General features: G+C 47.6%; 2 protein-coding genes across 2 annotated transcripts in view; both read left to right on the top strand.

Moving 5' to 3' along the window:
• Positions 1-4847, top strand: part of PDILT (protein disulfide isomerase like, testis expressed) — a gene marked incomplete at its 3' end in the record, with an annotated part of 29236 nt that extends 24389 nt beyond the window's left edge. Inside the window, exons 9-11 of the mRNA XM_079719275.1 lie at positions 2113-2291; positions 3710-3799; positions 4614-4847. Of these exons, the coding sequence (XP_079575401.1) occupies positions 2113-2291; positions 3710-3799; positions 4614-4847 (503 nt within the window). The remainder of the gene's footprint in view (positions 1-2112; positions 2292-3709; positions 3800-4613) is intronic.
• A 5816-nt stretch (positions 4848-10663) lies between these two features.
• Positions 10664-23930, top strand: UMOD (uromodulin; the record flags this gene model as incomplete). Its single annotated transcript, XM_079719170.1, has 10 exons — positions 10664-10757; positions 11928-12704; positions 12801-12908; positions 14038-14246; positions 15197-15345; positions 17718-17963; positions 20493-20655; positions 21217-21298; positions 22762-22803; positions 23869-23930. 10 exons carry the CDS (start codon positions 10664-10666, stop codon positions 23928-23930), a joined length of 1932 nt encoding a protein of 643 aa, XP_079575296.1.
• Between the last annotated feature and the right edge of the window lie 3536 nt (positions 23931-27466).

Below are 27466 nucleotides of genomic sequence, written 5' to 3'. Positions count from 1 at the left end.
TCACTTTGTTATAAAGCAGAAACTAACACTCCATTTTAAAGCAATTATACTCCAATAAAGAAGTTAAAAAAAAAAAAAGATGCTATCAGCTACAAGCAACTCTCCCCCCAAATCAAATTCTTGGAATGTGTGGAATACCTTCTCATAATCAGGCCTGCGACTATTTGTAACAACAGTAATGCTGATGGCTAACGCTGATTGAATGCTAGATAAACCAGGCCTGTGTATCTCATTTAACCCTCACACCTTACTTTTGAAAGTGGTTACTTTATCGCTCCCACCTTACAGATGAGTAAACAGAGTCCCAGGGAAGTAAAGAAACTTTACTAGAGTCAGGCAGCTAGTATGTGAACTTAATTAAGTAAGGGATTGGAACCTAGTCAGCCTGAATCCAGTGCCTACTCTAGTAACTGCTGTACCAGTGACCAGTGTAAGTTAAGTAACTTATCAAATGGCCCATACTTAACATACCTGAGTTGGTGCAGCCAAACTGAAGACCCACATCATGCATGTAAAAGACTTGCAACACTGTCTGGCATCTTCTAAGCATTTGATAAATGACAGGTATTGTTGCTATTATTTTCCCTGTTGTTGTAATTATTTCCAGTGCTCACCCAGGAACAACTGCCCCTCCCTCACTGTTTCTGATTTGCATGTGAGAACCAAAGCCAGGGACCTTCTCTTCCACCCTGAGACACAGAGAAGGGTGGTAATGCAGTGACTTCAGACATCTCTTTTACTTAACAAGAGGAGTTACCATTTATTGTGCACTTATGAGTTTGCAGTTTATACACCTGCTCTCATTTCCTCCTCTAAACAAGCCTTTTAGGAAGGTCCAGTGGATTTCCCCATGATACAGATCAGGGAACCAAGCCTCAGAGAAGTTAATTACCTTACCCCAGGTCACATAGTAAGTAAATTGCAAGGCAAAAAGTTCAAATCCAGCTGCCATGCCATCATTGCCTGGAGGGTGAAACAAGGGCTGGATTAAATCATGCAGGCCTTTAAAAATCTCATTAAAATGGATGCTCATCCAGAGAGCCAGGGGTTTAAAGTCTGCACGGCTGAATAACCATGATCTGCTGCCTTTAAGTGAGAGGCTAGGGAGGCCTTTCTGTACTCACTGACACTGGGAGTCATGAGAATGCCCACTTAGTTCTGGTAAAAAGCAAAAGCAGCTTCATTTTCTTGGAAGCAGGGCTGTCAGATTGGCTCCCTGGGACCGCTGCCATTAGGCCCCCTCGTGTTCCAACCCAGGGCCCATTGGGCTCCAAGGGAGATTCGGGGATTCAGCTGGGAGAGCAGATGGTCACAGAAGCACTTGGTTTGTAAATGGAGGGATGATCATCCAAATGTAATAACCAGGGCCTTTGACGCCACTCCTCCCACAGAGCCAGAAATTTTAATGGAACAAGCAGGCAAGGTTGTTTCCCTTCCATGTTGGAGCTGGTCTCAGATTTTTCTCCATAGGTCCCGGTGACTGGGCCACACACAAGAGCTCAAGGGGGAAGTCCAGTGTCCCCTTCCCCCGGGGTAGTTGTACCTGTCACAACCTCATGTTCACTTCCTGGGTGCGTTCTCCTCCACGGGACTGAAAGGCAGTGTGATACCATGGTCACAGCTCAAAACAACCTGTCTGCAAATCCCACTTCCTCTGCTTAATTAACTAAATGACCTTGAGCTGTGAGCTTAACCTCTGTTGGAAAGCTCTCATGCTATCTCACACACACACACGCACACACACACACACACACACACACTTTCTGGCAGAACATGAGGAATCATCTATCATAAATATTTTTCTTGGTTTTCCTCTTCACCTGGAGGGGAAAGGAAAATTTTCAGAGAACAGAAGAAAATGTCCCAACATGTAAAAAGCTTTAGTGTCTGAGTGGAAGGGGGCTAGGTTAGTATGTTTTTTCTAATTTAGTTAATGATGATCAGGTACTATGGTTGAAAGGTAAAATAAGCTAACATACTATTAGAAGAGAGAGGGGCTGCAATTTGCATGGCAACAGACCATTAGTGGAACACAGTGACCGTGTCTACGTGGGAGTGTGGCTTTCAGGGTCTTTATTAATGTAAGCTTGAGTGACGGCCCTTCTCTTCCAGATGCACCCTGGTCCCAAAAGTGCAGGGCGCTGTTCCCAGTGTTGGAAGAGTTGGGTAGAAAGTATCAAAACCACTCCACAGTCACCATCGCCAAGATCGACATCACAGCAAATGACCTTCAGCTGACGTACCTGGACCGGTACCCCGTCTTCAGGCTCTTCCCCACTGACTCTCAACAAGTGAGGGGCTCTTGGGAGTCACATAACTGGAAATGTTACATTATTGTCGTGGACTCAGTCTCTTCCTGTCTCCAGCTCTGCCTTTTACCAAATCAACTTCATTCTCAGCTCCAGCCCTTATTATCTTCTCATATTCAAATTAGAGAGTGTTTTCCGTTAGCTTTCACAAAAGTCCCAAGACTCTGTCTGATTGGGTCCCCCCTGACCCAGTCATTGTGGTCAAGGTGATGTGGGTGTTTTGATGGTCAGGTCTAGGTCAAATGGTTCCCTCTGGTATTAGAGCTGAGCCTGATTTAGACTATATGGAATAAGGTCGAGGGAGTCACCGTGTGCGTATTGGGGGTGGAGTGCTATCAGAAGAAGAAAGAATGCGTAATAGAGACAATTCAGTATTTTACACTTTGGTATTAGAGTCATCGAACATCACCAGTGTTCATGCAACCCATTCTTCATGCCACTTTGGCATGTGGAGAAGAATGTCAATCAAAGAATCACAAGCCAAAGTCCCTGCTCCTAAGAAGAGTATGACTGAGTGTGGAGGAAAAGTCATGATATGGGCTCATCTCCAAATGCAACTGGAATTGGATAGGGCAGATACTGGAGGACAGATATGGCTGGAAGTCTTCAGGCAGACATGAGACTTTGAAGAACGGTGGGGATTTAAATCAGAAGGGTGTGAAGTGTAGGTAGGAAGTATAACATGAACAAGGGCATAGGCAGAAGGCTGCCCACAGGAAGGTGAAAGAGATGTCATCCTCCTGGTGCAAAAGATGCACGTGCCTAGATTGAAAGGATGGACCTGGCACAGATCTTCAGTTATCTGAAAAGGAGTTTGGACAGCTAGAGGGCAGCAAGCAGTTTCCTAATCTTCTTAAAGACTGAAAGAGGAAAGGAAGCTAGTGATGGCTGAGCAAGAACATAGGCCAGACACTTTGTAAAATAACTATTCTTCTTCTTTAGTAATAATAATAATAATAATAATAATAATAGCAAATATATATAGTGCAGACTATGAGTAGGGCATTGTTTTAAGTGCCTTTCGTATAGTAACTCATTAAATCCTTATAACAACACCATGAGGTAGGGACTGTTATTATCTTCATATTACAGTTAAGGAAACTGAGTCATAGAGAGGTTAAGCAACCAGACTACACTGCTAAGTGATGAAGCCAGGGGTTGAGCCCCAATAGTGTGGCTCCAAAATTCTTGCTCTGAACCACTACGTCACAGCCCTATGATGGAGGACGTTTCATTATGCTTATGTTAGAACCACGGTAATGGAGGCTCAGAGCAGTTAAGGAACTTGCTTACTGCACTTAGGTTGTTAGGAATTTGACTCTGGATTTCCCTGTGGAGCAATCCCTGAGTATTTTGCAAGAAGGGGCTACCATTTTGACCCTGCTGCATTTTCTTCCTAGGCTGTACTATATAAGGGTGAACATACCCTGAAGGGCTTTTCTAACTTCCTGGAAAGTCAAATCGAGATCCAGACTGAGGACGAAGATGAGGTAAGGCGAAACAGCAGTACCCTGGATTATTCTGTCCCACACAGAACCATCAGGAACTCAATAGACTAGGCACAAGGGTACCAAGATTTCCATAATCTTGTGCACTTTGGAGAGAATGGAGGATGAATCCAGTTTGGATGACTTTATTTCAAGGACACATACTACCAGAAAGGTGGAGTTGAGAAACACTGAGAAGGGCAAACGCTCTGAAGTCTCACACAGCTCCTAAGGCTGCTTCCCTGGGTCCACTGTTCCTGACTGGGAAACCACATGTCTTGATGGGCTCTTGCCCTCCGGCATCATTCTACAATCTCCATTCTCTCCTAATTCTGTTCATGCCTCTGTGAGGCCATCTGCTGGAAGGTGTCATCTGTATTAGTTAGGACCCTTTCAGTTGCAAATGTCAGAAACCACAGTACTCTTTGGCTTAAGCAGCAATGGGAATTTATCCCCTGTAACTGGGAGAACGTCAGATGTGGGTGGATCCTGAAGCTCAAAGTTGTTTCTGTCTCCCCATCTCTGTTTTCCTCTGTGTTGGCTTCATTCCCAAGTAGGCATTTCCCCACAGAGGGGCAATGACTGCTCCACAGTTCTCAGCTAACACCCTCTCAGCTTGGAAAGAAAGTACCTACTCTTTAGCCCTAGCAAATATCCGGGAATGGATCTCAGTAGCCAGGCCTGGGGCAGCCGCAACTGTGGGCATAGAGCAGAGAAAGGCAGCTTGGCAATTACAATAATTATCGCGTAATTCTTGCCTCTGTTTCTTTCTCCACCTTCTTCCCTCTATCCCTCCCACTCTTCTTTTCTTGAATAGCTACTGTCTGTTGAGCAAAGTGAAGTGACAGAAAAGGAGGTATTAGTTGAGGAAAAGGAGGTACATTTTACGAAGAAAGAGCTACCAGAACAGAAGTTGCCTGAGCTGGAGAACTTGACCAAGCTGGAAGGGCCAGCTGGGCAGAAAGAAATGGCTGAGGAGGAGGAGAAGGTAGCTGAGCCAAAGGGACCTCCAGGACAGGAGAAGAAGCCAAGAGTGAAGGAAGAACTGTAGCCTCTCCAAAACCAGGAGAGAGGGTGCCCACTTTCCAGGTCCTGGCATCATTTTCTGAGTGGATCTACTCCAAATAAAATTATATATAATTGTGGTAGGTGGGTGGAGGCTGGATAATAAAAGCCCCTGAATGTCTTTGGCCCTGTTTTATTCATTACCTCTTTTTCCTGGCTGGTGCTGCCTTAGAAGAGTTGTTTGGCCTGGAATTCACATAGGGCTGCAAGGGAAGCCATAAGAGCAACATTTAATGAGTGTTTACAACATGGTGGGCATTTGCTTAGTTCTCACAACCTCACTGGGAGCTAGGTTTCATCATCCCCATTTTACAGATGAGGAAACCGAGGCAAAGACAAGTTAAGCAACCAGACAGGATCACACAGCTAGAAAGCCCTTGAAATATGATCCTAGGCAATTTCACTCCACAGACCATGCATTTAACCACTATACACACACTACCGCCATCAGGTTGGGGTCCCCAGAGGGTGGCTGATGCTTTCAAAGAGGTGGATTGATTTTTTTAAGTTTCATTTTAGCACAGTAAGAAAGAGATTCAACTCCAAATCTGTCCCCAGTCTTTCACATCTCAAAAATGACCCACTCTCTTAAGCAGCCATATCCTGGGCTAACCCTCAAGGTCCCTCTTTCCTTTTATTACCATAAAAGTAACTCTACCCAAACACATGACTCCACCCACTGCCCTCCATCTCCACCCACCAGTCTCAGCCACAGAAGTCTTCTAACTGGTCCCTCTACCGCCACTCTGCACCTCCATGCCCCACACACATACACAAAATCCATATTCCTTAAAGCTGCTAAAGTGATCTTTTAAAAAACCATAGCCGTGAGCACTCGCAGTACTACCTTGTTTTTCTAGCTTCTAGTGGCTGCCTGCATTCATGGTTCCTTCTTCAAAGAACTCTGACCTTTTGTTTCCATCCTCACTGCTCCTACTTCCTCTAATTCTTCTTGCATCTCTCTCCTAAGTGCCACTGAGATAGCACTGGGCTTGCCCAGATAACCTCATCTCAATATACTCAACTTAATCATACCCACAAAGTCCTTTTTGCCATGTAAGCTAACATTCACAGGTTCTGGGGATTAGGACGTAGACATATTAAGAGGTCATTCAGACTCACGCCACTGGTTTGTGACATTCATTTCTGTCAGGTGATAATAAACCTTCTCTTGGGAAAAGGAGGGCATAATATTTTAGGGACCAAGGTCTGCACAAACCATCTGGGCCTCTCCACACTCTACCCGTCATGTAACACAAAGGCTGATTGTGCTTTATCAGGCCTCCGGAGCCGGTGTCCCTGTCTCTCTTCCCCCAGACCTGGCCTGTCCATATCCAGACCAAGCAGGGAACACAGCCTGGGGCCCTGGAACTCACCTGAACCAGTTGCCCCGACAGGGGCAGGTATTAGTATGCAGGACACGATTCGAGGCTCACATGCTTCAGTCTTAAAGCCACGTGGCTGCCAGTGGCTTTAAGAAGGAGGGGTCCACGGGGACTGCTAGAACTAAATCACATGGAACAGAGCCTCTGACTGGCCACAAGCCAGAAAATGGGTGTGCTACCTGCAGGTTCCCCAGATGCAACTGGGACCTTAAGAAGTAGGGGCTCAGATTGGGGTAAACAGAATAGGTAGTTGGCGCAGGTGATGACCCTCTGTTGGGAGGTCATCAGAGCATACAGGGAGAGAAAGGCCTTTTGCAGAAAGATATTGTCTCCATCATGACAGGAGAGGGGATGTGGGAGATGAGTCCAGAGGCAGGTAGATGGAGAAGATGTAGGAGGCATGGCTTAGTTACTCCAATGAAGTATGCCATGATGTCATTAAGTGTGTGGGACTGGGGAGAGGGTAGGAAGAAGAAAGAGTGGAAAAATAGCCAATTAGAGAAATATCACAAGATGATCCAGCTGTGTTGAGTGAGGATGATGCTTATTGTTTTAAAATGTAGGTTTGATTATAATTCAGGTATGGCAAGGCCAACAGATGAGGAGATAACTGTCATCAAAAAGACAGTTTATTATACTCACAGATCCCAAGAGGAGGATACACACCACGCCATGGGTGGAGCACACAGGGAAGTGCCGGGGTTGGTCAGGAGGCAGAGAAAGCAAAGGGAAAATTTAGCTATAATTTGAAACTGTAGCCTTCATTGTGGTTTCCATAGGAAGGAACAGAAGAGGCAAGGTAAGCAGGTTTAGGATTGGCTAGTTTGAATAGTTTCAGCAGGCTCTGGGACTTGGGAGTTGTCCCTAGCTGTCTGGTACCTGGCCCTGGGGTGATTAGGGTAGAGAAAATGTGGCCCTGAGTGTGAGCCTGAGAGAGGAGAGGTTGGGGGATGGGCTCTGGCCTGGCAGTTGTGCACATGGAAGTCATGCTCTCAGGAATATGATATTCCTAGAGATGGCAAGGATATATATCGTGAGATATTCCTTGCTATCTCTAGGCATTAGTTTACCTTCAGTGGGATAGTCCCTCCAGAGTCAGCAAAGTCTCAAGGTGTAAAAGCATCAAATACAGAAACTAGAATAATGTGGTTATTAGACTTATGAATAGTCTCCAGCCCAAACTCCCCATTTTCCTGCCCAGGATCTCTGCCCAGACAACCCCAAGAGCCACCTGGAGCTCCATCTTTAATCCTTCAGAGACACCCAAACTCGGATTTTGACAGAGCCTCATGTGCACCAACCAGAAATGATATTCACCATCCAGGATGGAGAAAAAGAATATTAAGAACTTTTAGTTTCTTCTTAAGCTATAGAAAAGAGAGGGAAAAAAGACATATTCTTATAGGGGGCAAAAAAAAAGAAAAGGATACAAACAGCCAGTTCAGAAAAGAATAATAGTAAACAAATGAAAAGATAATAACGTCCCTTTTCATCGAAGAATTGCCAAAGTAAATAACAATGAGATATTTCTCACTTTTTGACAAAGATGAAAGCTAATGCTCAGGGTTGGTGAGTACTGTGGTGGGATTGTAAACTAATTTTTAAAGATCTCTCTGGGGTGTTTTTTGGGAAGAGGTATCAAAATTCTTAAAACTGTGCCACCTCTTTGACCCAGTAATTTCACACCTATGAAATTCCCCTGAAGAGGTGAGTGTGACACTGCCGATGGTCACCCAACCACTAAACCAGGTGGAAGAAGAAAGCCCTGAAAAAGTAAGTGCCATGGGTCATTGTCATCTTTCCTGCGCAGCCTGAGTTCACACACATCTGATTTTTCTCAGTATGGGATTTCCATTGACATGGAATTAGGTCAGGAGACACGGGGTTGAACCCAGCCAGGCTCTGTCATTTTCTACCCTGTGACTGTACATCAGCAAAGCAGCACTGGCAGTGACTTCCACAGATGGCATCATTGTTACATGCCTTTACTTGCATCATCTCCCTTAATCACCGTAACAACTCTAGGAGATGGGTATTGTCATTTTATAGATGACGAAAATGACCTCAGGAAGGAAAGAAATGAGCCTACTGGCACACAGCAATGGCTGATGAGGATCCAGATGGACTGACTCCAAAGTTAGTTTGTTCAATCACAAAGTTATCCACCTCCCAAGGGACCTTCCTTCATGGGAATTCAGATTTCTTGGTTCATAAAGTGAGTCTGGTCCAATGATGTCTGAGTTATCTTCTGGCTCTGACCTTCAGCCATTCTCAGCTCCTTTCCTTTTCCCATCTGGACCCCAGGGGAGCTGGCTTAGCCCATGAAGATGGAGTGTGCTTTGGAACCCGAGTGACCACAGGTACATGTCCCAGTATGGACAATGAACACCCTTTTCTCCTGGAGCAGCCTGGCTTCAGATTCTGACCTCTGCCTGGCTCCACCTCGTCCTTTTCAATGACCAAGAAAAAGCCCAATAACTTGGCACTGTTTTCCCAGTTAATTTCTAACTAAGGAATCTCTTGATCCCAAAAGGTGCAAAACAGAGGGCTTGTAACTGTGGGCACAAGTGTGACCCCCAATGTCAATCATTTGGGGTCTCTACCAATTAGGAAAAAGAATAACAACCACCTCACAGCCTAGGAAAGGAAAACACTGTGCCAAAGGGGGAAAATATTCCACCCCCAGGAAAACAATCAAGAAATAGAACCAGAGAATAACTGGAGGAGAGAGTGCCAGTGGGGGGCAGATGTGTGTATATATATATATACATATATATATATATATAGGGGGCACACACTTGTAAACAGATTAATTCTACCTTTCTGGCTTCAGGTAAGGCTATCTGCAGCTCTCACTTTTCCTAGCCACTTCTCCCCATCTGGTCTTCTGCTGATTTCCATTCTGTTTGAGGGAGGGGGGAGCAGAAATGAAGAGATTGGACACTTGGGTCAGACCTAGGTTGAGTCATCACTCTGCTGACCATTGGCTTCGTGAGCTTTGGTAAGTCAATCCCCCGCTCTTTCAACCTGTGTTTCCCTAACAACAATTTTTTCATTCATTCAATTCATATTAGTGAAGTGGCTACTATGTACCAGGCAGTGGGGTATACAGCAGTGAACAAGAGTATCTGCTCTGAGCCTGCTTTGCACATATCATCTCAGTTAATCCCTGGACCACAGTATGCAGTCGGTTGTTAGCCAAACTATAGGTCACAACCTATTAGTGGATCATGAAATCATTTGTGGATTACATTCAGAATTTTATTTTAATTAAATACAATAGAATATGTCATCAAAGAATGCACACCATAATGGTAAGAATTGTTTTATAAAATATTCATTTCGTGTGTGCATGTGTGTGTGTGTGTGTGTGTGTGTACAAGCAGCTGTACTGGGTCATGGCATAAACTAATTTTCTTATAGCAGATCATTGTCTCAAAGGCTTGCAAAACACTTTTCTAGGACACAGGTTCTTTGATGACAGGGGACTTCTTCACAGTGAGGCTGATGCATTGTAGTCACTCAATTTGTGCAAGCACTGATCTCTATTTCATAGATGAGGAAACTAAGTCTTAGCGAACTGAAATACATTGCCCAGTGTTACACTATGAGTTTACCAATCATAGTGATTGGTAAAATAGGGATTTGAATCCTGGTTGCAGGCTCCAGGTCCCACATATTTAACCACCATGCTACATTATTTTGCTGCTGTAAAAATTGGGGTAATAGTAGATTACTTTGCCAGGTGGGTGAAATAATAAGTGAGCACTCTGGAAACATTAAAATACATTACAAAGGTTAATCACCTCTCAAGTTGCTTATCTCAAGCCACTTCTTTACAATATGTGAGTTGCATGAAGTCAGGGACTTTGTCTGTCACCTTGGTGCATAGCTCCCTGTTTGGCACATAGTAACTACTCAATAAATGTTTGTTGAATGAATAAACGTATCTGGGCAAGTTCAAAGTTTCCCATCAGGGGATCAGGAGTTGGCTGTTAAAACCCAAAGCTGCCTCCAGTAAGATGGTGAGTCCAGAACACTCCCCCATCTTGCTGGTTCCTGCTCCAGATGAGAGATTCAGTTCTTCCAAATGCGCTGAAACTGGGGAAGCTGATGCTGGGATGTGAGTGGGAGTTAAGAGTAGGGCCATAGAGGGGAAAACGCCACCAAAGCAAGGGCCACAACAATACACACTTTTTGTGGTTCACATAAATGGCATCTCCTGGACTTACGCAGTGCACAACCAAAGTACTCCTCCCAACCGTGGGGCTGGGAGTTAGATCATGTGTTTATCCCATCCGTCTCTGTTCACAGGACTTCAGGTGTCAAGGACAAGTTGGAAACCCCAAGAGGCCAGCTTTTCCTTGTCTTTGGGAAAGTCTCCCCAGACCAGAAGTAGCTGTGAAGAGCAGAAAAGATGAAGTGGCTCTTCTCTTCGACCTTAACGTGGATGGTAGTGGTGGTGACCTCTTGGGTCGTCATAGCTGCAGCCTCTGACACCTCGGCAGCGAGTAAGTGCTGTGTGCGTATAGTGAGCAGTGCTCACATTAGCAGAGGCGGTCTCGATCCCTCTCCTATTATGCTTGGGATTTGCACAGTCTTTATTCTAAATTCATTTCTTACTCTATAATGTACATAGGACTCACCCAGGAATCTTACTAAAATGCAGATTCTGATTCAGTAAGTCTGGAGTGGGGCCTGAGACTCTGCATTCTAACAAGCTCCCAGATAATGCTGATGCTGTGGTCCTTGGATCACATATTGAGAGACAAAAGTCTAGAACATCACTAAGGCCCCCTGGCACATCACTGGAAGGTCAAGAACATATTCAACCACACAGGAGATTTGAACACACCCAGTTGGCTCTCAAATACCTCCCGTTTAACACTTAAGTGACCATTCCATTGGGTTGCACATAGCTTCAGCTTTTCCTTGGAGAAGGGAGCTGGCCACCACCTCACAATCTCCAGCTGGGGTACTTTGGGACAGAGAGTAAATACCATCGTGTTGTCGTGGTTAAGAGCACACACTCTATGGTCCTGCCACCTTGGCTTGTGTCCTAGCTCTGTTGCTTACCAGTGGAGCAAGTGGCTTAAAACTTCTGAATCTTGTTTCTTCACCTTTAAAATAAGGGCAAATACAAAAGTCATTCCCCAGGGCCATTGGAGCGGATTCAATGAGATAATGAATAGAAAGCGCCTATCCCAGTGTCTGGCATATACTAAGTGCTTAATAAACAACAGCTCACTATCTTTACTGTTATCGGGTTGGCCAGAAGGTTCGTTTCGATTTCTCCATACGATCTTATTACTATTGTCACAGAGGCACAAAGTGTGACTGCCACCGCCAGAGAGAGAGAGGAAGCAGGGAAGGAGATCTGAGCAAAAGGCATAGAATGTACCAAGTCGGGGAAGGGGTGACAGGGTCACCTAAGCCCTACCAAAGTGTCAAGAACTCTGCATTATTCCTCTGGAGGTGGAAAGGTGGACATTTGAAAAGAAGACACAGCTTGAAGGCAATGCTTAGACACCATCAGGGGAGTTTGGTTTCTTTCTTTCGAAGGTGGTCGTCTATGGACTAAGTCTTAAAGAACGTGGGTACCCTAAGGGACACAGGAAGAGTCTCTGGGTGACCAGTGGCCTAGCGGCCTCCACGCTGAGTCTGGTCTCTTCTGTCCGCAGGAAGCTGCTCTGAATGTCACAGCAATGCCACCTGCACGGAGGATGGGGCTGCCACTACCTGCTCCTGCCAGGTGGGCTTCACTGGCGACGGCCTCGAGTGCGAGGACCTGGACGAATGCGCCACTCCCACGACACACAACTGCTCCGCCCCCAGCAGCTGCGTGAACACGCCAGGTTCCTACACGTGCGTCTGCCCCGAAGGCTTCCGCCTGAGCTCCGAGCTCGGCTGCACAGACGTGGACGAGTGTGCTGAGCCAGGGCTCAGCCACTGCCACACCCTGGCCACCTGCGTCAACAGCGAGGGCAACTACTCGTGCGTGTGCCCCGCAGGCTACTGGGGGGACGGGAGGCGCTGTGAATGCTTCCCGGGCTCCTGCGGGCCTGGCCTGGACTGCGTGCACGAGGGCGACATGCTTGTGTGCGCCGACCCGTGCCAGGCCCACCGCATCCTGGACGAGTACTGGCGCAGCGCCCAGTACGGAGCGGGCTACGCCTGTGACTCCGACGTGGCCGGCTGGTACCGCTTCGTGGGCCAGGGCGGCGTGCGCCTGGCCGAGACCTGCGTGCCTGTCCTGCGCTGCAACACGGCCGCCCCCATGTGGCTCAATGGCACGCACCCGTCGAGCAGCGAGGGCATCGTGAGCCGCAGGGCCTGCGCGCATTGGAGTGGCCACTGCTGCCTGTGGGACACGCTTGTCCAGGTGAAGGCCTGTGCAGGCGGCTACTATGTCTACAACCTGACGGCGCCCCCCGAGTGCCATCTGGCTTACTGCACAGGTGAGTGGGTGACTCCCCGCCACCGCAACCGGGCCGCGTGGGCGCCTCGAGGGACTGGAGCGCATCCTTGTTGATTGTCTGTCTGTAACCCTGCAGACCCCGGTTCCGTGGAGGGGACGTGTGAGGAGTGCAGTGTAGACGAGGACTGCAAATCGGATAATGGCAGATGGCACTGCCAGTGCAAACAGGACTTCAGCATCACTGGTGAGGCCAGTGGGGAGGAGGGGAGGTGCTGAGAAATGTCAGCGACCAGGGGAGGGACACATTCCTGTGTGGGAATTGGGGGCCTGTGGGGATGACCCAGGGAATGCTTTTTATCCAATCTGAGTGGAAAGTCGGTCCGGTAATATCCATTTAATCCAGCAAGAAGCTCTCTGGGCTCCCAGAGCTTGGGGAACAACCTCACCCCCAGCCTTCTTTCTGAGGCCCCCTGCACCACAGTGGATATGCAGGTGGCTGCCACCTGTTGGCCCGAGGCTACCTGAACCATATTCCTGCAGCACAAGAACGCAGGCGTGGCCCGCAGTCTGCACTTTCTTGGGCTGGGCCCTCCACTGACCAGCTGAGGACCCTGAGCAGGGCCCTGGCCATCTCTAAACCTGTTTCCCCATATGTATAATGACTGAAGCAGGCTAGTATTTCCCAAATTCCAGTCCTGATTTTAGTCACATCCTTCTTTTAAGTAAACTTGGGACATTGAAGTTCACTGCTGTGTCTGTCTGTGGGAAGTAACACTTACCCTGTGTAGATGGTAACAGTAAAAATGAATACAATGAAAGAAAGTTATTCAATTTCAGCAGCTGTGTAATACTTCAACTTAAAAAGTCCAACCGTACTTTGTTATGTGCTGCAAATACTTAGCCAGAGGTCTGTGCTCTGTTGTTTCAAACGAAAATTAGCAAGTGTAGGGCACTGAAAACATTAGCAGCTATTGAGGACTGTCTCCTTGATGTAGAAAGGGTGGAAAGAAATTGCAGTTCACTTATTCGCTTTTTTTGTTTGCTTGTTGTTTTGTTTTGTTTTACTGGGATTCGATGTTATTTAATGCCGGGGCAGTGAACGACCCAAAGATAATACTGTTCTTTGTATACAACCTACTCTTAGGGTAACATGGTCTGGTGGTTGGTCACGTGGATCCATCCAGTGAGCTGGGAATCCAGTCTCATGTCTCCATCTCTCTCAGAAGGGAGACCACAGCGGGAGACCGAAGCGACTCTGAGTACCCCCAGCTGGTGGCCAACCTGGCTAGCTGGGCCTGGGCCCTGGGGATGTGCTGTACCCTGAATTGTGGTCCCAGGCCTCCCTCCAATCCTGCCTTCCCTAATCATTTCAGATCTCTCCCTCGTGGAGCGCAGGCTGGAATGTGGGGTCAATGACATTAAGCTGTCCCTGGGCAAGTGCCAGCTCAAGAACCTGGGCTTTGAGAAGGTCTTCATGTACCTGCGGGACAGCCAGTGCTCGGGCTTCACTGAGAGGGGCGACCGGGACTGGATGTCCGTGGTGACCCCAGCCAGGGATGGGCCCTGTGGGACGGTGATGACGGTACGTTCTGGCCATTGTGGGACAGGGTCAGAGCACTGCCTGGTTCAAGCCTAGCCCTACCACTTGCTAGCTGTGTGAGCTTGGGTGACTTATTTAACCTAGCTGTGCCTCAGCTTCCTCAGCTGTAAAAGGGAGTAATAATAGTACCTACTGCATAGGGTTAAGTGGGTTAAAGGAGTTAATGTGTGTGAAATGATTAGGACAGTGACTGGCACATAGTAAGTGCTCGGTAAATGTTAGCTGCAAATAAGAGGACGATCCATAGTGATAGTTCCCCATTTTACAGATGGGAAAGTTAGGGCCCAGACAGTGCAATGACTATTCTAAGCCAGTAGGTATCAGCGCTGAGTTCAGAAGCAGATCTGTTTGTCTCTGGCCATCCTGGGAGGCAGGGTCTGCATCACTGATGTTTGTAGACCTAGGACCTCAGTTATAGAAGCCTCCTCCAAAGGGACCCAGAGGTAAACACTTGTGTGAGTGGGCTCTGCTTCCTCCCGTCTCCCTCATCCCCCAAAAGAAAAAGAAAGAGGACAAAAGATACAAGGAAAAAATTGTCATTTGCCAGATATGGCTTTTTGAAGTTCCACCATTAATGATGACTCGGTACATGGTTTTCAGTCTTTGTAGTGTTTGCGAGAGGAAGCATGGGGTGATGGGAAGAGTCCAGGCTTGTTAGAGCCCCTGTACCAGGGGCAAGTCACTCAGTTCCCATGAACTTCTGTCTCCTTTCAAGAGGCAGGGAGGTGCTTGCCTTGCCTCTTAGGGTCATTGCAGGGCCAGTGCAATGATGCAGTATGAGCATTTAGCTGGGGTGAGGGAAGGGGGCTAGCACATGAGTCGTGCTCACGGAAACTGGGAGGGCAGTTTCAACACCTTTGGCTTTGAATCTTACTCAGATTCTATGCCCCTTTTTCCACCCTCCCTCCCCCCACCTCCCCACCCTAACACAGAGGAATGAAACTCATGCCACATACAGCAACACTCTCTACCTGGCAGATGAGCTCATCATCCGTGACCTCAACATCAAAATCAACTTTGCATGCTCCTATCCACTGGACATGAAAGTCAGCCTGAAGACCTCCCTGCAGCCAATGGTCAGGTGCGGCCAGAGAGGGTCCCCAACATCCCTGGCTGGCTCTACCCCACAACCCCTTAGGCACCAGGCCCTTAGCTTCCCTGTCAACTGCTGCCCACAAGGAGCTGGGTGGAGGGAGGTGGCTGGGAGGTAGTGTTGGACTCCATAAGGAGCCTCTAAGGAGCCCAGCTAGGAAGTCTGGAGGCTGCTTTCAAACCCCAGCTCCATCACACAGATGGCTCTGGGAAGTGGATGGCCCACTCTGAGTGTCAGTCTTCTCATATGTGAAATGGGTTTGGCAATGCTGGACTGTATTTCTTAGAAGCACAAACGTGCTCTGCAGTGGTGAACCCAATATTAGGGTCCCTGGCTTATCAGAGGGGTAGGGTGGCTTGACCAGAGGAAAGGAGGGAGAGGTCTCAGTCCAGACCTGCTATGGGACTGGGCAAATTGTACCCCATATCTGGACCTCAGTTTCTTTCTCTGTAAATAGAAGGGGTTTGAATAAAGAGGGGTTTACAATTTATGCTTCTTGGAGTGTGAGGGTCTTTAACGAGGTGATTTAGGGGTGGGAACCAGAAAACTTCCACCCACATTGAGTGCCACATGAGGTTTTATTTTTTTTTCCTATTTTTTTAATTGAAGTATAGTTGATTCACAATGTTGTGTTAATTTCTACATACTGCAAAGGGATTCAGGTATATATATATACACACACACACATTCTTTTTTCATATTCTTTTCCATTATGGTTTATCATAGGATATGACTACAGTTCCCTGTGCTGTACAGTAGGACCTTGTTGTTTATCCATCCTGTATATAAAGCTTACACCTGCTAACCCCAACCTCCCACTCCATCCCTCCCCAACCCCCTCCCCCTTGGCAACCACAAGTCTGTTCTCTATGTCCGTGAGTCTGTTTCTGTTTCATAGATAGCTTCATTTGTGTCCTATTTTAGATTCCACATATAAGTGATATCATAAGGTATTTGTCCTTCTCTTTCTGACTTACTTCACTTAGGATGATAATCTCTAGTTGCATCCATATTGCTGCAAATGGCATTATTTCATTCTTTTTTATAGCTGAGTAGTATTCCTTTGTATATATATGTACCACATCTTCTTTATCAGTTTTATTACTTAAAAAAATAAAAGGATCCTGTTGCTGAATAAACTTGAAAATCTTTGAATAGGCCGATGAAGCTGATACTGGAAAAAAATAATAGTTGTAATAATACCAAGTGTTTATCGAGAGCTGACCATATGTCAGGTATTGTGCTAAATGCTCTACATGGAACATCCCATTGAAAGCTTAGCACACCCCAGGAGGTGTAAGTATTATTATTATTCCCATTATACAGATATGGAAATGGAAGGTCAAAGAAAGTTTAGTAACTTGTCCAAAGTTGTAGAGGCTAGTAAGTGACAGAGCTGGGATTCAAACCCAGGCCACCAGGCATAGAGTCCCCACTCTACCATGACCTTTTCTTTGAAGCTTGCCCATGGTCACATGTTCCCTGGGCCAACCAGACTTGGGGAAGGGCACTGGGCACTGATGAGGGTGCTTGGCTGACTTGAAGGAAGACAGTTACTCATTGTCTGCCTTTGTGTGGAGCATCACCTGGCCAAGCAGTGCCCTGGAGCAATGTGGCCATGTCCCAGGCCTGGTAGGTTCCAGGGAACAAAACATCTGTATGCAGATCTCTCTCTGGCTTGAGCTAGAAATCTCATTCCAGTCTAACCAAGTCCAAACCAATAACCCCATTCTCACCTCTGAAATGGACTTCCACATTACCATTTCTCACGTACCCCATTTCCTCAGGCATCAGTCTTCCAGTGTCCCTTGTAGGATAATCCCATGGAGTCTACATCAGTGTGGCTGTTTTTAATGTGATTTAAAATAACCCATTTTAAAAACCCCAATCTTCTGCTGTAGGTGGAGCCAGAACTCTGACTAAGGCCTGTAGGACTCATAACCCATCTTTTAAAACTGTTCTAGATTAAGACCAAAAAAGGAATCTAGGTGATTCCCTAGAGAAAGTGCTTGCTGCACTTCTTGCATGCAGGGGCCACCAGCTGAGGGGGTGGACATGTTACAGAAAATATGGTCTATGGATCAGAAGCAGCAGCATCACCTGGGATCTCTTTAGAAAAGCAGAACCCTGAGCCCCACCCCAAACCTACAGAACCAGAACCCGCATTTCACCAAGATCCCTAAGTGACCTGTGTGTGCTCATTGTAGTTTGCAGAGCAATGGTTGGTGGGTTCCAGTCCTATTGCTGGATAAAAATGCAAATAACTGTCAGGAACTGCTTAGGAATGCAGACCAGAAAGGATGACCTATCTGTTGCTATTCTCAGCTCTGGTTCTCTCACCAGCCCCTCTCCTCTTGCAGCGCCCTAAACATCAGCATGGGTGGGACCGGAATGTTCACCGTGTGGATGGCGCTCTTCCAGAGCCCTGCCTACATACAGCCCTACCAAGGCTCCTCCGTGGCCCTGTCCGCCGAGGCCTTTCTCTATGTGGGCACCATGCTGGATGGGGGCGACTTGTCCCGGTTTGCACTGCTGATGACCAACTGCTATGCCACACCCAGCAGCAATGCCACAGACCCCTTGAAGTACTTCATCATCCAGGACAGGTAAGGCCCATGGATGGAATTTGGGAGCAGGGAGGGTCTTTGGACTTGGATGGGTACAAAGTACATTTTTATATTCATTCACCTCTAGCTGAAATTTAGCATTGCCATTCATTATGATATAGGCAAGAAACCACAGAGATATTAGCAGGACATATGAAAACATTTGCACACATCAATACTTTTTCGTTACTATAGTATTCGAATTTCTACTAGATATTATTTGCTGTAATATCAAATCCATGTACTTGTAAATATGTATATATATACATTTATATAATAGATACGTAAATATATAATGCATGTATCAAAAGTTTTAATATTTTAAGAACTATGTTTAATTGGTTTTCTTTATAGTCTTATGTAATTTAGTTTATGCATTTAAGGCATTATTTTTGAGGAGGGAAGCATGAGCTTCACCAGATGGTGGAGGGGGTCCAGGACTCAGAAAAGGATGAGAAACCTGATGGAGAGGCAGGCCCCGGGCAGAAGCAGGCTGGCACTTGGCTGGGAGGAGTGCAGTGGAGGTATGGTTAGCCAAGGGCCAACTGAAACAGGGGGGACACAGATGGGCTGCTTTTGACCCAAGTGCATTAGAGAACCATGAACCACACTGTGAGAAAGTAGTTCACAGTTTCATTCATAAATTGAGCAGATATTTTTGGAAGTTTACGTGTGCCAGGCTGTGTGAATAACAATGAATAGAAGGGGCAAAATTCCCTGCCCCCATATAGCTGATATTCTAAGCAGGGAGACCAACAATTAAACAAAAGTGACATCCATGGCATATTAATGATGAAGGGGCTATGGGAAAAAACCTAAGCAGGAAAAGGGGAGGGCATTTGCAATTTTAATAGTGCCATCAGAGAAAGCACTCCCAGGAGACACTGACCTATTTCTGTTTCAGTTCTCTTAGAATCTGCATGGTCAAATCAAGGGGGAAAGTCTCTACTGGGTGCTCATCTGATGCTCACACTTCTGTTATTTGCTAATCTCCCTTTGCAACAAAAAGAAAGGAGAGCAGAAGTCTGTTTGGGGCATTTTACAGCCAGCAGTGTCTAAGTAAAATGTAATAGCACTGTTTTACTTTATATTTATTAGTATGGTCATGTTTTATATATGGCAACTAATACTGGTTTGCTATTTGTGGTCACGATCTTCTAAAAAATAGATGTATTTCAGTAAAAAGGTGTGCAGATTTAAAGAAAAATGGTAATAATAATATAATAATGTAAAATAATAATACAAATATTGGGAAACAGGAAAACATTCATGGAGACGGTTTCTGGATAAGGCAAAAAAAGAACTGAAATTTGGAAAATGCTGGCATGACCTCGATTGGGGCATCATGGAGACTGGGGTTCATATCTTGGTTTTGCTATTTCGTAGTTTGAGACACAAATCAGCTCATCTCTCTGGATATTCATGTTCTCATATGTGAAATAGGCATAAATAAAACCTATCTGTGCAGGGATTTTTTAAGCATTTTTTTTTTGTCTGAGTATAAAGGTAGAGCATGTACATTGTGGAAAGTTTGGAAAGTTTTGAAAAAGAAGCATGAAGAAATGCTGGCTGTGGCCCTGTGTTTCTGCCGTGGCATGGGTGGGAGCTGGGCTGAGGACCACCAGTCTGTGAGAGGCTCAGAATATCACGGGGCGTGTAAAGAGGAGACAAGTTGGGGAGACCATGGCAGCTAGAGGAGACACGTAGGTGCCTTGCTTGGGTTGAGTGCCTGGGGCTGCCGAGGGCAGTGCTGGATGCCACTCTCTCTGCCTTTCATGAGGTGGGTCCCCTTAACCTCAGGGCTTTTATTTTGCCAAGCGAAGTCAGATCTGAATCATAGGGGACACAGAGCAGAGTGAACCCCAACCCCAGAAGTTCCTTTCTCGGTTCTCCTATGCAATCAGCCTTCAGCCCCTTTTCTAAATCCATTTTGAGCAGATCATGTGAAAGAGCAGACAGGGTACCTGATTTGCCTGCTGAGAGTACTGCTCCAGCCCAGCACCCGTGTGAGTCTCCGAACGTGCAGTTTTGAGTTTCTATCCATGTGTTTGGGTGCGTTGTGTATGTGTGTAGATGAGCACACACAGTCCAATTTGGTCAATGGCCCTCAGTGCTCAGACGTTTCCATTGTTAAACTTAACACCAGGCACTAGTGGACAGCCAATAAATGGTAGGTAATGATTCCTGAATGCCATTTCCTGGGAAATCAGGAAGTGCTGACTTTAGGATGGTTGCAGCTCTGTACCGATGACATTTTTACTTTAGAATCATATATATGTATCACCTATTGTACATCACATACTGTAATAAGTACTTTGTAATTTTAACTCATTTACTCGTTGCAACTATCTTATGGTGTGGGCTACAATTATTATTCCTCCTACGTAGATAGGGAAACAGGCTCGGAAAGGTTAAGTAAATGGCCCACGGTCACACAGCTAATAAGTGGTGGAGTGAGATTTAAATCCAGGAAGTCTGGCCCCAGAGTGTTTGTTTAACCAACCATGTTATATGACATAACTTTCCCAGATGTCCACGCATGGAGGACTCAACCATCCAAGTGGAGGAGAATGGGGAGTCCCCTCAGGGCCGCTTTTCTGTCCAGATGTTCCGTTTCGCTGGAAACCATGACCTGGTCTACCTGCACTGTGAAGTGTACCTCTGCGACACCGTGAATGAAAAGTGCAAACCTGTGAGTCACCTCCCCTCCCTCAGCCTGCTGAAGACATTTGGCCACAGGTTCAAAGAAAACATATAAACACGTCTGCCATGTTTCTGTTTTAGTACAGGGGTAGACAGAGCGATAAGATGAGGCTGCTGTGACCGGGCAGGAGACCTAGGCTGTGGGGAAGTCAGGTGGGGTCAGGGCAGTGCAGCAGAACCTCTGGCTTATCTGCAAGCTTGTGTTCTAATAACAGAAACTGACATTTTTAAGCACTGAGTGTGACTTATGTGTGTTAACTTTTTAATACACAGCAGCTCTGGGAGGGAGGTATTTTACCAGTCCCTTTTTCTATATGGGGAGAGAGGCACAGAGGCTCAGTGACTTTCCTAAGATCATACATCTAACATATGGTAGAGCTGGGACATGAGCCCACGTATACCGATCTCCTAACAACCCCTGCCTCTACCATCCTCAAGTCCCAGCCTGAGGCAGGAGGTTGCTCCTGTGAAGGGTGTAGCCCACTCCCCCTGGCAGGGCCACATTCAGTCTCCCTTGTGGAAAGATTTCTTTGTCACCCTCTCCCTGCAGGCCTGCTCCGAGACCAGATTCCGCAGGGGGGGCATCATAGACCAAACCCATGTCCTAAACTTGGGTCCCATCACACGGAAAGGTAAGAGGGACCCTCCCTTCCCCACATTCGTGGTGAGAAATGTTCTCTGGAGATGAGGAGGGGTGACAGAGCCTGGCACTTGGGGTCTTACTGGGGTCTGAAGAACTGGAGCAAGTAAATCCTGCGAGGCGAGGTAGACTATAAGCTGCCTTCCTCTTGCCGGTTCTCATTCACTCATTCATTGCACAGCTGTCTTCTCATGCCTGCCTTGTGCCAGGCCTTGTGCTAGTGGCTAGGGTCTCAGGATGAGCAGCAACAGGTACAAGCCTGGCTCATGTGGCACTTATGGACCAGTAGGGGAGACGTCATTCAAATAATCATGTATCTCTGCAGTTACGGTAAGCGCAGTCACGAAAATGGATCAGAACTCTGAGCTCTTACAGCAGGGGAAGCAGACTTAGTGAGGAGGATTGGGGAAGAATGGAGCTGAGGTCTGGAAATTGAGAAGGGATTAACTAAGAGGGGTCAGGAGAAGCAGAGGAGAGGGAGGAATCCCAGGGAGAGAGGAGAGCATGGGCAAAGGGCCTGTGGCAGGAGGGAGCCTACCGTGCTAGAGTAACTGGGATAAGGTCAGGCAGGCTGGAAGGAGGAGGGTGAGCTGATGCAGGTTGGGGACCAGACCATGTGAGGCCTTATAGTACTTCTTCTCTTTCTTCTCCTCCTCCTCCCCTCCCCTCCCCCTCCCCTTCCCCTTCCCCCTCCTCCTCCTCCCCTCCCCTCCCCCTCCCCCTCCCCTTCCCCCTCCTCCTCCTCCCCTCCCCTCCCCCTCCCCTTCCCCTTCCCCCTCCTCCTCCTCCCCTCCCCTCCCCCTCCCCTTCCCCTTCCCCCTCCTCCTCCTCCCCTCCCCTCCCCCTCCCCTCCCCCTCCCCTTCCCCTTCCCCCTCCTCCTCCTCCCCTCCCCTCCCCCTCCCCTTCCCCTTCCCCCTCCTCCTCCTCCCCTCCCCTCCCCCTCCCCTTCCCCTTCCCCCTCCTCCTCCTCCCCTCCCCTCCCCCTCCCCTCCCCCTCCCCTTCCCCTTCCCCCTCCTCCTCCTCCCCTCCCCTCCCCCTCCCCTTCCCCTTCCCCCTCCTCCTCCTCCTCCCCTCCCCTCCCCCTCCCCTTCCCCTTCCCCCTCCTCCTCCTCCCCTCCCCCTCCCCTCCTTCCCCTCCCCTTCCCCCTCCTCCTCCTCCCCTCCCCTCCTCCCCCTCCTCCCCTCCCCTCCCCCCCTCCCCCTCCTCCCCTCCCCTCCCCCCCCTCCTCCCCCTTCCCCTCCTTTTAATTGAAATATAATTGACATGTGGTTCTTGCTAAGGTTTTGGGCCTTTCTCCTGAAAGTAGCTGGCAGCCCCTGAGGGGTCCAAAGCAGGAGAGTGACATGATCAGATTGGGGTTTCAAAAAGACCACTCTGGCTGCAAGGAAGAGCAGATGGAAGGGGCTTCACCCAGGCTTCCCCATGCACTGATCCTTCTGTTTCCTCCCACAGGGAGCCAGGCCGCAGTCTCAAGGGCTGCTCCCAGTAGCTCGGGTAAGTTCAGGTCCTCTTTGCACAGGGATTTGCACCAGAACTTTCCTCTGGGGCTTTTATCTGTGGGCCCAGGGTATGCTGGAGTACCTGGCCTGCTTGAGCTGAGCTCTGAAGAGGTGACGGCACTTACGGAAAGTCTTGGACCTGGGGCTGCACACATAGCCATGCTGTCCCACAACAGCGCGCATGGATGCAGGCAGGCACAGACAGGTGCACAAGAACAGACATCACCCAGACATTCACGCACACACACACACACACATGAGGTCACGTGCACATATTCACATTCACACACAAAGGTGCATGACAGCTGCAGCTGCATGTGTGCATATCTGTATATACAGACATATACTCACTTGTTACACACCTGTACACAGTGAACAAGCACACATTCTAGATCTGAACCTTGGGCACTTCCTGAAGCTTCAAGGCTCATCTCTGACACCTTTTTCAGGATGCTTAGTGCCGGGATGAACACAGCAGAAAAACAAGAAACGCTATTTTTCTGCTTCTCTGCTCCTCTGACCACAAAGGCCGGGGACCGGCAGCATTTTCATGGCCCTTGATTTTTATGGGCACTGAACTGACTGAAAATCTGGACGAAAAGTGAATCCATGTAGCTCTTGTCCTGCTTGGCTCCAGGCACCTAGATCCGAGCAGGTTGTTACACCAACCTAGTGTTTGACCTGAGCTAGTTCATCCCAGTATCAGTGAGCTCAGAGCTGGAGAGCCAAGGTATCCCCAAGAGGCTTGCCCTTTGTGAATATCCCTCAAGGTCACCAAGGTTGAGTAAGTTGGTCCCTGCACAAGAATGCCCTTTTGAGGGGATACCAAGGCTAGTGCCTGCAGAAAGCCTGCCTTTTTCAGATTGGCCCACCTGGGAGGGCACCTTTATCTAATTGGTTTTCAGGGCAGATAAAGAGAAAGCTTCCTTTTTCTAACTGATCAGCCCAGAGAGGGTGTCCTTTCCTATTGGTCAGTTTAGAGGAAGCAGTTTATGTTAGTTTTGCACATAAAATGTGCACATCAGTGCTAGCAGCAGCCCTGTGATCACTTTCCTTTCAGAGCTCCTGAAGGTCTGGCTGCCTCTGCTCCTGTCGGCCACCTTGACCCTGATGTCTCAGTGATCAGTGGCTGGAAACCCTGTGCTCTGTGGCTACCAACTCACTTCCTACTGACTGGTGAGGCGATGCAGGCTAGCACTCTACCCACAGAGAAAAGAGCCCACATTTCAGTCACTCTACTGTTTTCTCCCCTTTAATCCTTGCTACCAAAAAACAGCCTGTGTCTTTAAATGCTGCCTTCTCTCAAAATGGGACTTGTGATATGTCTGCACGTGAGGCCCCTATCTCCTTAAATAGTGTTGCAAAATAATAATTTTGAAAAGCTCAGTCTGTGAGTCATTTATTCACTCAATAAGTATTTATTGGGCCCCTGCTCTATGTAGGCACTGTCCGTGGTGCTACGGATCCGATGATGAGAAAAACCAGACTCCATCCCTGCCGTCATGGACTTCATGGTCTGGTCACTGAGACTGGGTTCAACTCTAGTTCTGTGGACCTAAATAAAATACACAATGTCTCTGAGCTTCATCCATCTATCTATCCGTTCAGTCAGTCAGTCAAGAAATATTTGCTGATCACTTACTATGCGCCAGGCACTGTGCTAGCTGCTGGGGATACAGCAGAGAAAAATCTCTGCCCTCCTGGAGCTTAAGGTTTGGCAGGGGAAAAAGAACTTGAACAAGTAATGATAAGTGTGTCAGGCATTGCAGAAATGGAGGGTATAACAGGGGGCTGCTGCTTCTGCATAATGGGGAGAATAATGATACTCTCACAAGGTTCATTCAGTTTTCCAGAAAAAATTTTTTGAGCACCTAATATATGCCAGGCACTGTGCTAGGTGCTGGGAAAAGACAGACGTGAATAAGATAGACACAGCCCCTGCCTTCCGGAGTCTCACAATCCTTATAAGTGACGTACCTGGCACGTCCTAGGGACTCCTCCATCCTTTGCACTTCTCCCTCCCAATGTAGAAGATGTAGACCTGTTTACAGGGACTTGGCAGCGGAAGCAGAAAGCAGACCATTAATCCCATTGAGAGGGGATGCTTTGCAAGGGGGGCCTTCTGGAGGCTCCTTGCACGCACAACCAGAGGCTGCCCAGGAGACCTGGATATCCCAAGGGGCTCTAGACTTCTTTGACCAGTGGACCAAAGGAAGCTGATGCCCATGGGAAATGTCCACCTTGATGCCAGCTGCTTCCCTGGATGGACCCCAGCCGTGGCATTCAGGAGAGACCAAGGCCCTGACCCATTATTAGAACCTCTGATCCCAGGGAAAACCACACGTGTGTATCAGCAAACTGGGGGCTGTGGGGACAGCATATCTTAAGTTAAGGAACCTCTTATCACACGCAGGCACGCACCGAATCCCCATGCCTGCTGCCTTTACATAAGAGCTTTACGTGGGAGGACGTCCATGGTCAGATGGGCCTGGCTAGACATGTGCAGAATCATGTATACTTTGGTTCAGGTACAAGAGAACATAAAGAAAAACAAAAGGGCCAAAGGCAAGAGCCAGGAGGAAAAAAAACATCAGGATTTATCCTTTTGTCCCTGTGTTCCTTTACTTTTCCTTTCCTTTATTTTTCTTTCCTTTTCTGTTTGCTATCAGATAGTTATTCAACTCAATATTCAACAGAGATTTTGAGCATAAATTCAAGGCCGGACGCTTTTATAGGCAGCGGGGAAACTGACAGTGATCAAAACAGAGCCCTTGCTGGTAAGGAGCTTATGTTTAAAAGGGGGATACATGTAAACAATAGCTATGTGATATGTCAGGTGGTAACAAACTCTCAGAAGGGAGGGGTGGGAAACAAAGGTGATAAGGCAATGAGGGTGTTATTTTACATAGCATGCTTGGGGAAGGTCTCTCTGATAAGCAGAAACTGAGAGAAGTAAGAAAATGAACCAGGGAGATATCTGAGGAAGAACATTACAGGCAGTGGGCCAGCAAGTGCAGAGGTCCTGAGGCAGGAACTTGTGTCTTTCCACCAATCTCTCAGTAAGACTTGGGCACCATAAGTTTGAGGCATTACACACAGGAAAGGGTCTTGAGCATACATACTGTGATTTCTGTCCATTTGTTTACCCAACAAGTACTTACTAGGTGCTGATTAGAACTGCAAAGACAGGATCCATGTCCACAAAGATCTTAGGGCCTTCAGAGGGAGACAGATACGTTAGTGGGTAATCGAGTGTGACCATAATCAGCCCAGAGAGGCATAGTAGCACAGAAGAGCAGCACAAGCAAGTCTGTGGAATTTAGGAAGGACTTCCTGGAAGAGGCAAACCTGAATGCTGAGCAGTAGGAGGCTGGGCACAGAGTAATCCAGGCAGAGGGAATAGCGCATGGAAAGGTGTGGCGGGGAAGAGTTCAGAGAACCACAGATAGGCTGGAGCATAGAGTGTGTGGGGAAAATCTGTACATGAGCTGGGAGCTGTGAACAGGGGTCAGATCCCAGGAAGCCTAGTGTGTGGGGGGTGGGTAGGGCATATTGCTGAGAGGTGACACTGTGGCCTCTGGCTGCAGGGAGATAACAGAATCAAAGGGGACAAGAACGAAAGCAGGGAGACCCATTAGGCAGCTTTTAAAATCACCCTCCTAAGAGATGATGGTGGCCTGAATTAAGGCTGATGACATGGGGATGAGGAAGGAAGGACAGGTTCAAGAATATTTGAAAGATTGATGGTATTGGAAACATGAGGCTGAGGGAGAAATGAAGGAGCCAGGTCTCCAGCTCGGGTGACCAGGTGAGCAGTGGTACCATTGGTTAAGATAGGTTATACAACGAGTAGGGAGAGATCTAGGGGAATTGATGAGTTAGGATTTGGACCTGCTAAGGTTCACGGTGCCTCAAGCATCTCAGCCCAAGTGGAGCAGTCCAGCAAGCATCTGGGTGGGCGGATCTGAAGTTCAAGGGAGTAGTCGGGGAGGGAGATACAGATTTGGAACTCACCAGCCTGTGGATGGTACTTGAAACCATGAGATAACTTGACACCTCCCAGGGAAAGTCCGTGGAGTGACAAGAAAAACGGGACCTACCAGCATTCTCAAGGACAGCTGGAGGAAGAGGATAATGATGATGACAATGATAATGATAAGGATAGAGCACGAGTATCCAGAGAGGTAGAGGAGAATCCAGAAAACAATTGGCACAGGGGAGTCGAGGAAATACAGAGCGCCTGAAGAAAGCACCGAAAAATCCATTGACAAGAGGCCAGAAAAAATGCCCAGTGGACTTGCTTAAGAGGTGACCTTAGCAGGGCAATCTTAGCCATATGCCTCAGATTGAAATGGAGAAGTCAGAGAGGGATGGAGGAAGTGACTTTGAAAAGAAGAAAGATCACCTTATCAGTAGTTGGGGAGGGACTAGAAAATGGGGGTAGATATTTATATGTTTCTAGGGGAAGGAGACACATAGTTGAGTGAGGTCAAGTGTGATGACTTAAATTTTCTTGAGGTAGAATGCAAGACACCTGCTGAGAATGGAGGAAGTGGGGAGAGTAAGTGAGTAGTGATGGCTGCAAAGACTGTTTAAAAGGATGGAGAAGGTTGAGAGTGGCCATAGGGGAGACTAGGGTGGGTACCTGGCTAAAATGA

This window comes from Hyperoodon ampullatus, assembly GCF_949752795.1.
Source record: "Hyperoodon ampullatus genome assembly, chromosome: 14".
NCBI lineage: Eukaryota > Metazoa > Chordata > Mammalia > Artiodactyla > Ziphiidae > Hyperoodon > Hyperoodon ampullatus.
Note: the sequence above shows the minus strand (reverse complement) of the source record. Positions and strands in the feature narration are given on the sequence as shown.